The sequence below is a fragment of the Enhydra lutris genome, unplaced genomic scaffold (genome assembly GCF_002288905.1).
Source record: "Enhydra lutris kenyoni isolate GAN:26980312 unplaced genomic scaffold, ASM228890v2 scaffoldscaffold17, whole genome shotgun sequence".
In the NCBI taxonomy this organism is placed as follows: domain Eukaryota; kingdom Metazoa; phylum Chordata; class Mammalia; order Carnivora; family Mustelidae; genus Enhydra; species Enhydra lutris.
Genome location: NW_019154101.1, coordinates 11030770 through 11043108, shown reverse-complemented (window position 1 = coordinate 11043108; position 12339 = coordinate 11030770). Strand labels below are relative to the sequence as shown.

General features: G+C 46.0%; 1 protein-coding gene across 1 annotated transcript in view; it reads left to right on the top strand.

The window, feature by feature from the left end:
• LOC111147727 (TBC1 domain family member 22B) overlaps window positions 1-12339 on the top strand; it is a 75796-nt gene that overhangs the window by 28601 nt on the left and 34856 nt on the right. Inside the window, exons 5-8 of the mRNA XM_022503949.1 lie at window positions 109-179; window positions 1574-1702; window positions 2923-2988; window positions 6476-6590. Coding sequence (XP_022359657.1) covers window positions 109-179; window positions 1574-1702; window positions 2923-2988; window positions 6476-6590 — 381 coding nt within the window. The remainder of the gene's footprint in view (window positions 1-108; window positions 180-1573; window positions 1703-2922; window positions 2989-6475; window positions 6591-12339) is intronic.

Below are 12339 nucleotides of genomic sequence, written 5' to 3'. Positions count from 1 at the left end.
GGCGGCGGTCTTTCTGGAATGGTGGGCAGAGTCAGGCAGTGCCGGCTGAGGTTCGTTTTAGGGCCCTGTGGGAAGAGCACATCCAACACAGCTGTTCTCTGTTTGCAGATGAACTGAGGAAGTGTAGCTGGCCAGGGGTTCCCAGGGAGGTTCGACCTGTAACCTGGAGACTCCTGTCGGTGAGTTCTACCCACTGTGTAGAGAAGCGTGAGCCTCACACAGCCCTTCTTACCTGCTGAGGTTAGTCTGGACACATTCATCTTACTGCATAGACTCCTCTGGTCCCACTGGGTACGGCAGATCTGTGGGACTGTCGTCTTTTTTCTGTGCGTGGAGAAACTCACTCTCGCAAGCTTATTCACACACGTATAGAAGAGCACAGCTTTTCCCTGTAGTCACAATCTCACGTTCTCAACACCAGGGAGAAAGAGTGTAGTGACCTGGGGATCCCAGCACGTGTTTGGGCCAGCTCCCATGTTCCCTGGAGTTCCCTGCTCTTCCAGCAGGGATAACCGGAGCAGTGGAGAGCCGCTCTGCAGTCGTGGGGTTGAGAAGTGGACCTCCCGCAGAAGCCTGTACTAGTCCCGCTTTTACTAAGGACAGAGCACTGGGCCAGCCCCTGGGGTAGGGACGCTAGGATTTCCTGAGCCGGTCACATTCGCTCATTCATTAGTCAGGAATGGTTAAGGGCCTGCTGTTTGCCAGGCGTGGTGCCAGCTGCTGTGTGGATACGAGGACATGAATAAAACACTGTCCCTGCTCTCCAGGCATTGGCCATGGGATGTAGGACCTAAATGTCCTCGAGAGGAAGGGTCACTCTCCTGAGCCTTGCCCCCTCCCGCTCCTGTAGCCGTGTTACCACTGCCTGGGCCACCTCCAGGAGGGGCAGATGCTGTGAAGAGGAGGTTTGGTGAGAACAGAAGGGGAGCAGGAGATGCAAGAATGGAGAGTAGGGTCTAGACCGGGATGAGGAGGGAAGTTGGCCCGGAGCTTTGGCGAGGCAGGAGGCCGCTGCTAGGAGCTCTGTGTCTATGGGTTGTCACTGCTGTGTCACAGATTCCGTTCAGCTTCCTTAGCTGGGAATTCTGACTGTTACCATGAAAAAGGTTATGTGACCGGCACAGACGTCCACGGCACGCAACCAAGGTGCGTCACAGAGGGGGCCGTATTGCTGGGATTCTCGGACCTGTTACCTTGCACACATGCAGCCCTCAGAGGCCCCAACTTGGGTCCAGTTCCCTCCTGTTGACCTACATCCATTGTTCAGCTGCGCCAACTCCGGGAGCTCTCGAGTACTCGCCAGCAGAATGCGCTGCACACGTGGCGCAGGGCCATGGGGGTAACTAACCCTGGGAAGGCTGGCCTTGCTTCATCTGCCCACATGTGGGGCTCGTTGAAGGAGGAGAGGGCAGGCACTGGGTGGCCAGACCCAGGAAGGGAGGACTCTTGACCTCTTGGCAGTTGTCCTTCCATTCCTTCGACAGTTTCCAAGCCACTCCTCAGGCTAAGATAAAAAATTAAAGATTCATGCAACCAGCGTGTGTCCCCATCTGACCAGCAGTCCTGTCTGTAGGGCTATCTCCCCGCAAACACCGAGAGGAGGAAGCTGACCCTGCAGCGGAAGCGGGAGGAATATTTTGGCTTCATTGAGCAGTATTATGACTCTCGAAATGAGGAACATCACCAGGATACCTACCGACAGGTACAGTCATCACCTTTTTTGGTTACGAGTCATAATTTTCGGGTGTGTCTCCTAGGAGTACTGTTGGAGTGCGGGATTTCCAAGTCTGCAGGCTCTGGTGTGCTCATTAGAAATTACCTTTATCCCCAGAGCTGCTTCCCCTCTTTCTAATGAGTAGCTCTGATTTTAGCCCCTTTGAATAGATTTTTCTTTTTTTGGCACTAATCACTGGCAGTGCTTCTCAAACTTTATTGTGCATACAAATCACCTAGGACCTTGATAAAAACCCACCCAAGGATCATGGTAAAACACAGATTCTGATTCACTGGGTCTAGGGTGTGACCTTCACTGTGAACAAACTCTCAGATGCTGCCAAGGTGGTTGATCCTCAGATCGCAGATAGTAAGGGTCTTGGGGCGCGGAGTGGAAGATGAGCTCGCTCGGAAGTAGTCCAGGCCCTCTGGACTGTGTGACGTCAGTATGTCCTTCTGGCAGTGGCGCCGCCTTCTCAGGCCCCCGTCTGTCCGTCTGTCTGCAGGACTAGCTCAGCAGGGAGTGCTCCCTCACCCTCATAGTGGTCCCCACAGCCTGCCAAAAGAGGAGGGAAGGAAAGGGGGGGAAGGCCGGGTGCTGGCAACTGTCCTCAGCAGGCCTCAGGAACTGAAGCAGCCTCTGTTGCCACTGACACAGTGCTTGGGGTCGTTAGACTGGGTGCAGAGAAATCCTGAAGCAGAAATCGACCATAGTGACCTCTTTGGTGAGAGAAGTGAGGACGTTCAGTGCCAGTTACTGAAGGCCAGCTTCCTCGGGCTCCCCGTCCTGGCTTATTAGCACAGCCATCAGAGCCCTTCCAGTCCTTGGCGACTTTTGATGAGTAAGATTCTGAAGGAGGAGGCCCCTTTCGATCACACCTGTTGAGTACGTGCCAGCCCAGAGTGAAACAGACTCCAGAGCACCAGGAAAATGCGGCTGATCCTCTTAGGTTGTGAAGCCTATTGCTAGTTGATGTGAATGGTTTATTCGGGGAGGTTTCCTCACTCTCAATAAGCTATTGCTGTCATGGGAATGTATTCCAGAAGGACAGGTGGGCTTCACTAGACTTTTTTGGTGGGTCTGTCAGTGCTTTCTCAATGTAAAGTGTGGGCTCGCTTTTACTCGCTCGATTCCCTGTTCTGAAGAAAATAACTTCTCAAAAGAACAAACCAGCATTTGTGTTTTTAGACCTGACTTCTCTTTTTCAGATTCACATTGACATTCCAAGGACGAATCCGCTCATTCCATTGTTCCAGCAGCCACTTGTACAGGAGGTGAGGGAAGCACTTAACGTTCTGGGCCCTTCTCCCCCTGTAACTCCCGCAGCCCCTGTTCTGCACGGCTCTGTCCTAACCCTTTCCCCAGCTGCCGGCAGGTTTGCAACCGATTGTGGTAGTGCCTTGTGTCCAGATATAGAGCTGTGGTCCTTGTAGGGCACATCTTGGGCTGTCTCACCGGCTCTTCTTAACAAACCCAGGGGCCAGGTGGAGCTTTGGGAAGTGGAGGGACTTACCCAGAGTCTTACAGCTTCCTGGTAACAGAATGAGACTTGAACTCGCACATTAGAATTCCGAGCCCTGTGTTTGCTTTACTTTATCAGGCGGGGGTGCGTGGGTCTTTATTGTGGTAAGTATACATAACATGAAAGGTGCCATTTTAACCATTTTCAAGGGCACAGTTTCAATGCCATTAAGTACCTTCACACTTGGACAACCATCACCACCACCCATCATGAGGATTTCTTTCCATCTTCCCAACCTGAAACTCTACACCTATTAAACAGTAATTCGTCATTCCCCAGCGACCACCATCTTACGTTCTGCCTCTGTGAATTTGAATATTTCGGGGATTTCAAATAAGTAGGATCATATAATGTTTGTCCTTGTGTTACTGGCTTATTTCACTTGGCATAATATCTTAAAGGTTCATCTGTGCTGTAGCATGTGTCAGAATTTCCTTCCTTTTAAAAGTGAATAATATTCCTTGTGTGTGGACAACACATGTTGTTAATCCATTCGTCCATCCATAGACAGTTGGATTGCTTCCCCCTTTTGGGTATTGTGAATAGTGCTGCCGTGAACATGCATGTCCACACACCTGTTTGAGTGCCTGGTTTAAATCCTTTTGGGTATTTGAAATCCATTCAGGAAGTTGAATTAGTAGTGATATCAGAAGACCTAACAGATTAGTGAAGCACAGGGAAGGTCTCAGTGGGACTATTATTTTTTGACCCAAGCAATAATTATAACTTCCTTGAGATTAGGGATTTCCTTAACAGCTTTGCAGTAGCTAGGACACTGGGTGTAAGTGCTCTCTGAAATGAACTCTGTTTTCACTTACCCTCATATAGAGAGGGATGGTGATAATATGGCTCAAGATAATAGTCTCTTTGACTTTAGGTTATATTCATAGTTTTACTGGTGGGACCCCTCATGACTTACCAATAGCATAAAGAAGATTTTGAAGGTGACACCATTATTTTACCTCCAGATTCAGCTCAGGGGAAGCTAAAAAGCTACTGAGGATCCTTTCATGTCTTCCATTGTTCCCCACAGCTGAGCCTGGCTCATTCCACACTTTATTTATTTGTTTCTTTTCATTCCACACTTTTAATTTGGAGATGTTCAGCTACTTCTCTTTTACCTGTGCGTACTTACTGTAAACTTGGAGACAGGGAAAGTAGTTTGTTTGAAATACGCTTCCTAGTAGTGGAACATGAATACAAAGACGAAAACTCAAAGTATATTCTTTCCATTTTTTCTTGAATCATCTTTCCATCTAGCAGGCTATAGTCAAAGAGTATGACTTAATTCGTGAAATGCCAGCCAAGGAGCAGAGAACTAACACTGAATACCGAAAGACTTGCTTTGCATATCTGAAAGATACTTGAGAATTGACTATAGCAAGTCAGAATTACCCACACAAGTACAAGAGGTACACGAAAAACCTTTAGGGATTATCCTCTTCCCTCCTCTCTACAAGGCAGGATTATCCCAGGCTGTCTGTCTGTAATGAAGAGTCCCTGGTCTCCCTGGTAACCAGGCCTGGTGCTCTTTAGTTCCCTTGTCTTCGGCATTTTCACTTGTACGTGTCTGCCCTGTCCCATTCTTACTGGAGAGGGATTCTCACACATCTCCTGTCTGTGAACCGCTAGCTTCCATGTACTTGGCCACTGTTAAAACCAGTCAGTTGGGATTTGTGTGTTCACAAGGAACTGAGTAGAAGCCCTGGTGAGTTCTTCAGACCTAACAGAGACGCCTGGACAGACAAAGGCCACAGGGCAGGGCCTCCTTTAGATCTTCCTGAACGTGGTGGGTCCAGTTTGAACTTCTATTTCAAGGAAGGGAGGAAAGAATTTAAAAGGGCCTCCATTGGCATGTTGGGCCTCACACAGATGAGGATGCCACACCCTTCCCTGGGCCCCAGAGAGCCAGTGGGCAACTCTAGTGGAGGCAGAGAGGCCAGCTCGGTTCCAGGCAGGGCTTGGTTCTCACTGCCTGTAAGGGCAGGAGTGTTGACAGTGGGTGTGTTTCTCAGCTCCCTCTGCCAGCTGGAAGATAGATGCAACATGGGGGCTGGGAAACAGCCTTTACTGTGTCTCTAGATTCTCCACTTCTCTCCTACCCTGGCTCATCAACATACAAGCATTTCCTTGCTATTGTTCTCCCTGGGAGAGACGGGGGGTTCTCCCTTGCACCTGAACTCAGAGAAGGCCCTCTGCAGTCTGCCCCCAGAGCCCATGTGCTGTGGAGGCCCACTTATCTCTCTTGCCCCCCGCTTGCGGTCACCGTCAGCTCTGCCATCCCTCTGCTGTGGCTCCCAGAGACATGAGGCAGCCCAATCAAAGCCAGTGTAAAGAATGTATTGAAGAATGTATTGAACTGGGGAGTTGTAGTCACCAGGATGAAGTCAGGAGACAAGTAGCATCAGAGAAGAAGGGGTGTGGGGCACTGAGAGAGCCTAATGAAGGCAGAGGGAGTGTAGCTGAATGGGGCAGGGCCAGACTCTGAAAAGGGACCTGAAAGATCTTTTTTTTCTCCCCACTGTAGGTTCTGGTCTCCTGTGGCTAATATACTTAATCCCAGCAGCTTTCCCATGGAGGCCCAGGCTGATTTCTCTGTTTGCAAGTTCCCAGCTGTAGGATTAGGTTATTTGACTTCCTGTCCCCAGTGAATGTCTGGGTTGCATCCTGATACACAAAGTGACTTCCAGCATTGACAGTCTGTCACTGGCTCCCAGTCAGGCTGGGCTAGAAGTACATCTAGGCCTACGTTTCTTTCCATCTCAGTGGGGAGAAAGGAGAGTGTGGTGGAGAGGGTGTTTCCTCTCCACATCCTGTGATAATAAAAAAAAGATTTGGAAAAGGTATCAGAACTTAGATGTTCTACCATCTTGCTTCTGGAGATGGAGAACCAGTTATCTACAAATGACAAATGGGAGTGTGGTGGCCTGGTTAGTGCCATCCGTGGCAGACCTTCTCCTCAGTCCTTTGTGTCACTGTCCTGCCTTTTCTCACTTGTAGATCACAGTGACTGCCTACTGCAAAGAGAAACAAAAGGCAAGAACGTTCCACCCCTGCTTAAAAACAGCCAGCTTCTTAGAGACTTTCTGCATTTTTGTATACTTGGTTTGTCCCACAGTAGTTCTAGAATTTAATAAAAATTTGGCCTCATCCCTGAGGTACATTGTGAGGTAGGTAAGTGCAGGGAGAGAGTGTATCCCTATGATTTAACAGTCATGTCTTCTTTCTCATTTTCCTAGATCTTCGAAAGAATTCTGTTTATTTGGGCCATCCGACACCCTGCCAGTGGGTATGTCCAGGGAATTAATGACCTGGTCACTCCGTTCTTTGTCGTCTTCCTCTCAGAATATGTGGGTAAGAAGCATGAGTACCAAGTTGAATGAACTATTGCTCTTTCTGATCTGCAGTGTGTTTGTTTTTCCCAAAAGTGCAGCCAGGAGGCATGTCTTGCCAAAAAGAGATCATGGCCCTCGAGCACACTGCTAAACCTATTTTGACAGCAGTAAGCAGCCTGGAATTCATTTCTCTCTTGAGATGGCCACAGACCTCACCCAAAGGACCTGCTTTGTCACAGAAGGGCCAAATGGATACCTTTATGTTCTGCCACACACAGATGGTTCGGTGCTTTATTTGAGGTCATTTTGGGATTGTTTTGAACTTGTCTCAAACACAGGCCCTCCTTCACGAAAGTTGAATTTTTAGAGTGTACGTGAGGTCTTCACACTTGAGTTCACATACTGTATCTTAGCAGCGGGATGTGGCCATGTAGGGGAGGAAAGCTGGGGGCACCAGAATCCAGCTCACATTGGAGTTAGCAGAAGGGGCCTAGGAGAGCTCCAGGACCTCTATTTCTCTCCTCCTCCTTCTCCTCTTGCCCCATTAGGTGTTTGTCACTTTGGATAAAATGAGTAGATATTATGCGGGCGATTAGGTTTTCTTACAGCTCCAGCCTCCTCCTCCAGCCAGGCCTGAATTAGACAGAGTCTTGAAAGGGGTGAAGGATCCTCCCCTTCTCCTTTTGGTTTCCTCTACTGCTTATGCTTAGAGACTCACCGGAAAACCCATCTGTCATATATTGGTTCTCTCAGCAAGTTAAGGGGGAGCCCTTGGGGGAATCAGAACATTGGAGGCAGCCTCAGAACACCATTGTGTCATCCCCTCATTTCACCAATGGGTCATAAGATGCCCTGCCTCCTTATTGGCGGCAGAGTGAGGACTAGAACCCTTTTCTTTAGGCTGTGGAGGCGGTGGGTTATTGTGGGTTTTGGAGGAAGCCAGTGCTGGAGGGCAGGGGGCTAATGAGAAGTAGACCAGAGTAGAGCCCCTTGGAAGGTGAAGATGTAAAAATGTCTCACTTGATCCAACTCGCTCCTTGTTTTCTCATGGGCCTCAGCGGATGGTGTTTTGGTCTTTTATGAATGAGGCAGTCTCTGAGAAGTAAGGCATCTGAATGACACCGTCCCTTGTCCCCTTCAGTGGCAGCAACCAGGGCAGACCTGGGAGTTAGGTCACCCTTGCTCACTCGACCAGGGGATCCTAAGCAAAAGAAAGACGAGTTAAAATGTAGCTACCAAAAGCATATAAATAAAGCTTTTGCTAGAGGCCTTTTCATTTTCCCTTCACATTAATAGGTCAGCTTTCAGAGGCAGCTTATTTCTGCGTGTTTAACTTTATTAAGAGCGGTGCAGCTGATCGGTCGGGATTTGGGGGTTGCTTCTTGCAATAACACTTTTCTGAAATAGTGTTAAAGGATGAGCCTAGGAAGGTATTAAGCCATTCGCTAACGGACATTTGAAGTGTAGATGCTGGCATGAAATCCTGGTTAACGGTGTCAAGCCAGTTCCCAATAATCCGCAGCAGCTGCAGTTCTAATTGGATATTTAATTATCCCGTTAGCTGCCACTTACACTTTGTACCAAATTTTCCTTTTCTTCCTATAGGCACAATGCTGTCGGTCCCACCGATCACCCTGCTTTTCTTTGATAGATGTGACTGCATTCTGATCTTAGTACTTGTCAGCCCGCCTGCTGACCTATGGTCTTTATGCATGGGCTTCTCTGCCCTTCCTTGGGGCCAGTCTTGGCAAGGCTCCACCCAGTTTCACTTCTGCAACAGACTTCAGAAGGGTCTTAGTACCTCCTCCTAGACTGAGGAAGGTGGGGTCCATTCATTTTTTTTTTAATAAAAACTTTAAATAGGTAAAGTTTCAGACATTTGTAAAGGTAGAAAAATATCATACCACTAATCTCCATATCTTACCCGGCTTCACCAGCCAGTCTTGTTCCATCCCTACCTCTGTCTATTTCCACCCTTTCCTCTTTGTGAATTATTTGGAAGCAATACCAGATATCATATCGTTTCATCCATAAATATTTCCGTATGTACTTCTAGAAGACAGTGATTAAAGAAACCCATAGCCATAATGCCCTATTACAGCTAAAAAGTTATAATAGCGTCTTGGTATAATCTAATATACAGTCAGCATTCACATTTTTCTGATTCTCATAAATATGTTTAATAATTTGTTTGAATTGGGTCCACATGTTCTAATTGGTTGGTGTGTCTCTTAAATCTCTCTCTTATTCCATCAGTTCCCGTCCCTCTCTTCTCCCCTTGGGAGTCTGTAGCTTTCGCCCTTGTTTTTCTGGTTTTCAGCCTGGGGCTTTGCCATGCCAACCAGTAACACCCTGGTTCTTAAGCACTTTACTGTTTTGTTTTGTTTAAAGATTTTATTTATTTATTTGACAGACAGAGATCACAAGTAGACAGAGAGGCAGGCAGAGAGAGAGAGAGGGAAGCAGGCTCCCTGCTGAGCAGAGAGCCCGATGCGGGACTCGATCCCAGGACCCTGAGATCATGACCTGAGCCGAAGGCAGCGGCTTAACCCACTGAGCCACCCAGGCGCCCCAGCACTTTACTGTTTTGCAGAGCACTTTGACATACTGTATTTCATTCAGTACTCCCCAATATCTCTTTAAGGTAGGTGTATCAACTCACTTTACAAGTGAGAAATCCAAGGCTCAGAGATTTAACGAGCTTTCCAGATTCATACCCAGGTCTTTTGACCTTAATACATATCCTCTTTATATGATTTAGTGGTATTTTGACTTAATTCCCATTCTTCTAATGGCTCCCTCTGCTCCATTCTGTCCCCCCAAAGAGGGCAGTACATTTCTTACTGTGCTTTGCCTTTAAAAAAAAAAAAAATGTGGTAGAAGTACATGCTCATTAAAAAAATCAGAATGGGGCCCTGGGTGGCTCAGTCAGTGAAGTGTCTGTTTTTGGCTCCGGTCATGGTCCCAGGGTCCTGGGATTGAGTCCTGCATTGGGCTCCCTGCTCAGCAAGGATCCTGCTTCTCCCTCTGCCTGAGGCTCCCCCTGCTTGTGTTCTTTCTCTCTCTCAGACAAATAAAATCTTAAAAAAAAAAAAAGAATATATGTTTCTCTGAAAGAGAGTCCCAGAAGTGAAACTGGTAGTCCTTCCTAAAAGCATGCCAAACAGTACTACTAAATCACATTCCAGAGAAGTCTGTACTCTGACCACTAATGTGTGGGTGCACTGTTCTTCACATCCTTAGCAAAACTAGATACCTAAATCTAATTCTGTTTCACCAGTCTGGCAAATTACCCGTGGTCTGTGTTTTAGTTTTTGTTCCACTTGCTCTCCAGTGAGGGGTACACAGTAGCATTTGTTTCTTTGCAATCTGTTTGTTCAAATTCTTTACCATTTTTCCCTGTTGGATTGCTGGTCTTGTTGTTTTGTAAGAACCTTTTGTAAATTAGATATAGTCATCCTTTATCTGGTATGTGTGAAAAATACTAGGTCCCACCACATGATATTGCTAAAATTCAGCCGTTTTTACCCCTACTCCCCCAAAATGGGAATTTTATATGGCTCAACCTAATAATTATTTTTCTCTAGGACCATCACTTGTCTTTTAACTTTGTTTATTGTGTCTCCTTATGTAGAATTTCCTAATTTTTATGTAATCAAATCTGCCCATTCGGCAGGTGTTCATGAGCTCCTGTTATGGGCCCCGGGAGAGAGACCAAGCCAACAAGCACGGCCCTGCCCTTTAGTGGAGGGGCTGGCAAATGACTAGTAAACCAGCGCTCGAAAACTGTCAGTTTTGACATTCAGTATCTTGCTTAGAAAGTTTTTCCTTGGGGTGCCTGGGTGGCTCAGTGGGTTAAAGCCTCTGCCTTCGGCTCAGGTCATGATCCCAGGGTCCTGGGATCAAGCCCAGAGTTGGGCTCTCTGCTCAGCAGGGAGCCTGCTTCCCTTCCTCTCTCTCTGCCTGCCTCTCTTCCTAATTGTGGTCTCTGTCAAATAAATAAAATCTTTAAAAAAAAAAAAAAAGAAAGTCTTTCCTTCCCCACCCCAGTATTATGAAAATGTGCTCCTGTGTTTTCTTCTCTTCTCTTGTGGGCTTGTTTTTACATTTAGCTTTTAAAATTTCATTATTAATTTGCTTTCCCGGGTGGTGAGAGTTGAGATTAAAGTTCCTGTGCAACCCAGTGGTTCATTATTTCAGCACAGTTTATAAATAATCATCCTTTCTTTGCTGCTATGACAGGCCTCTTCATAATATAATACTAATTCCTTTATTTACACAGCTCTACTTCTTTATTCTGTTCCATCTATCTCCATTTCTATGCAAGCAGTACAACAGCTTGGGGTTTTGAGATTTATAGTGTGTTTTTGTCATTATTCCAGGGCCCTTTCATCATCCTTTTTAAAAACTTGTCATGGCTCTTCTTTCATATGAACTTCATGTATCTACCTTTTTCTTTTTCTTAAATTTTATTGTAAATTTATATAAATTTATTAAATTTATAATTATATTTATAATTATATTTAATATTAGTTTCAGGTGCACAGTACAATGATTCAACACTTCCACATGTCACCTGGTGCTCATCACAGGTGCCCTGCTCAATCTCCATCACCTGTTTCATCCATCTCCCCCCCCCCCCCCCCCCCCCCCCCCCCCTGTCCCCTCTTATCACCCTCAGTTTGTTCTCTACAGTTAAGAGTCTGTTTCTTGGTCTGCCCCCTTTCTCTCTTTGCTTGTTTGTTTCGTTTGTTCTTAAATTCCACATGAACAAAATCATATGGTATCAGTCTTTCTCTGACTGACTGATTTCGCTTAGCATAATACCCTCTAGCTCATCCTTGTCATTGTAAATGGCAAGATTTCATTCCTTCTTATGGCTAATATTCCTTCGTGTATATACATACACAACATCTTCTTTATCCATTCGTCTATTGGTGGACACTTGGGTTGCTTTCATATCTTGGCTATTGTAAGTAATGCTGCTATAAACATAGGGGTGTATGTATGCTTTTTAATTTCTGTTTTTGTATTCTTTGGGTAAATATCCAGTAGTGTTATTCCTGGATCACTGGGGAGTTCTATTTTTAATTTTTCAAGGAACCTCCATACTGTTTTCCATGGTGGCTGCCCCAGTTTGCATTCCCACCACAGTGCAAGAGGGTTCCTTTCTCTCCACATCCTCACCAACACCTGTTGTTTCTTGTGTTGTTGGTTTTAGCCGTTCTGACAGGTGTGAGGTGATATCTCATTGTGGTTTTGATTTGCATTTTCCTGGTGGTGCGTGATGTTGAGTGCCTTTTTCATGTGTCTGTTGGCCACCTGTATGTCTTCTTTGGAGAAATGTCTGTTTATGTCTTCTGCCCACCACATGAACTTTAGAATCAACTTGCCAAATTCAGGAAGTAGGAACCTTTTAGAATTTTTATTGGAGTTACAATAAACTTACAAGTTAAGTTTTGTGGGCTTTTTTAAATTGTAGCATCTTTATTGAGATGTAATTCATATACCGTATAATTCACCCACTAAAATGTATAGTTGAGTAGTTTTTAGTATATAGAGTTGTGAAAGCATCACCACAATCAATTTAGAACACTTTTAATCACCCCCCCCCCAAAGAAACCCTGAATCCTTTAGTCATCACCCCCAAGCTTCCCATTCCCTCTACCTCTATAAGCAATTGCTAATCTACTTTGTTTCTATGGGTTTGCCTTTTCTGGACATTTCATATAAATGGAATCTTATAGTATGTGGTGTTTTGTGCCTGG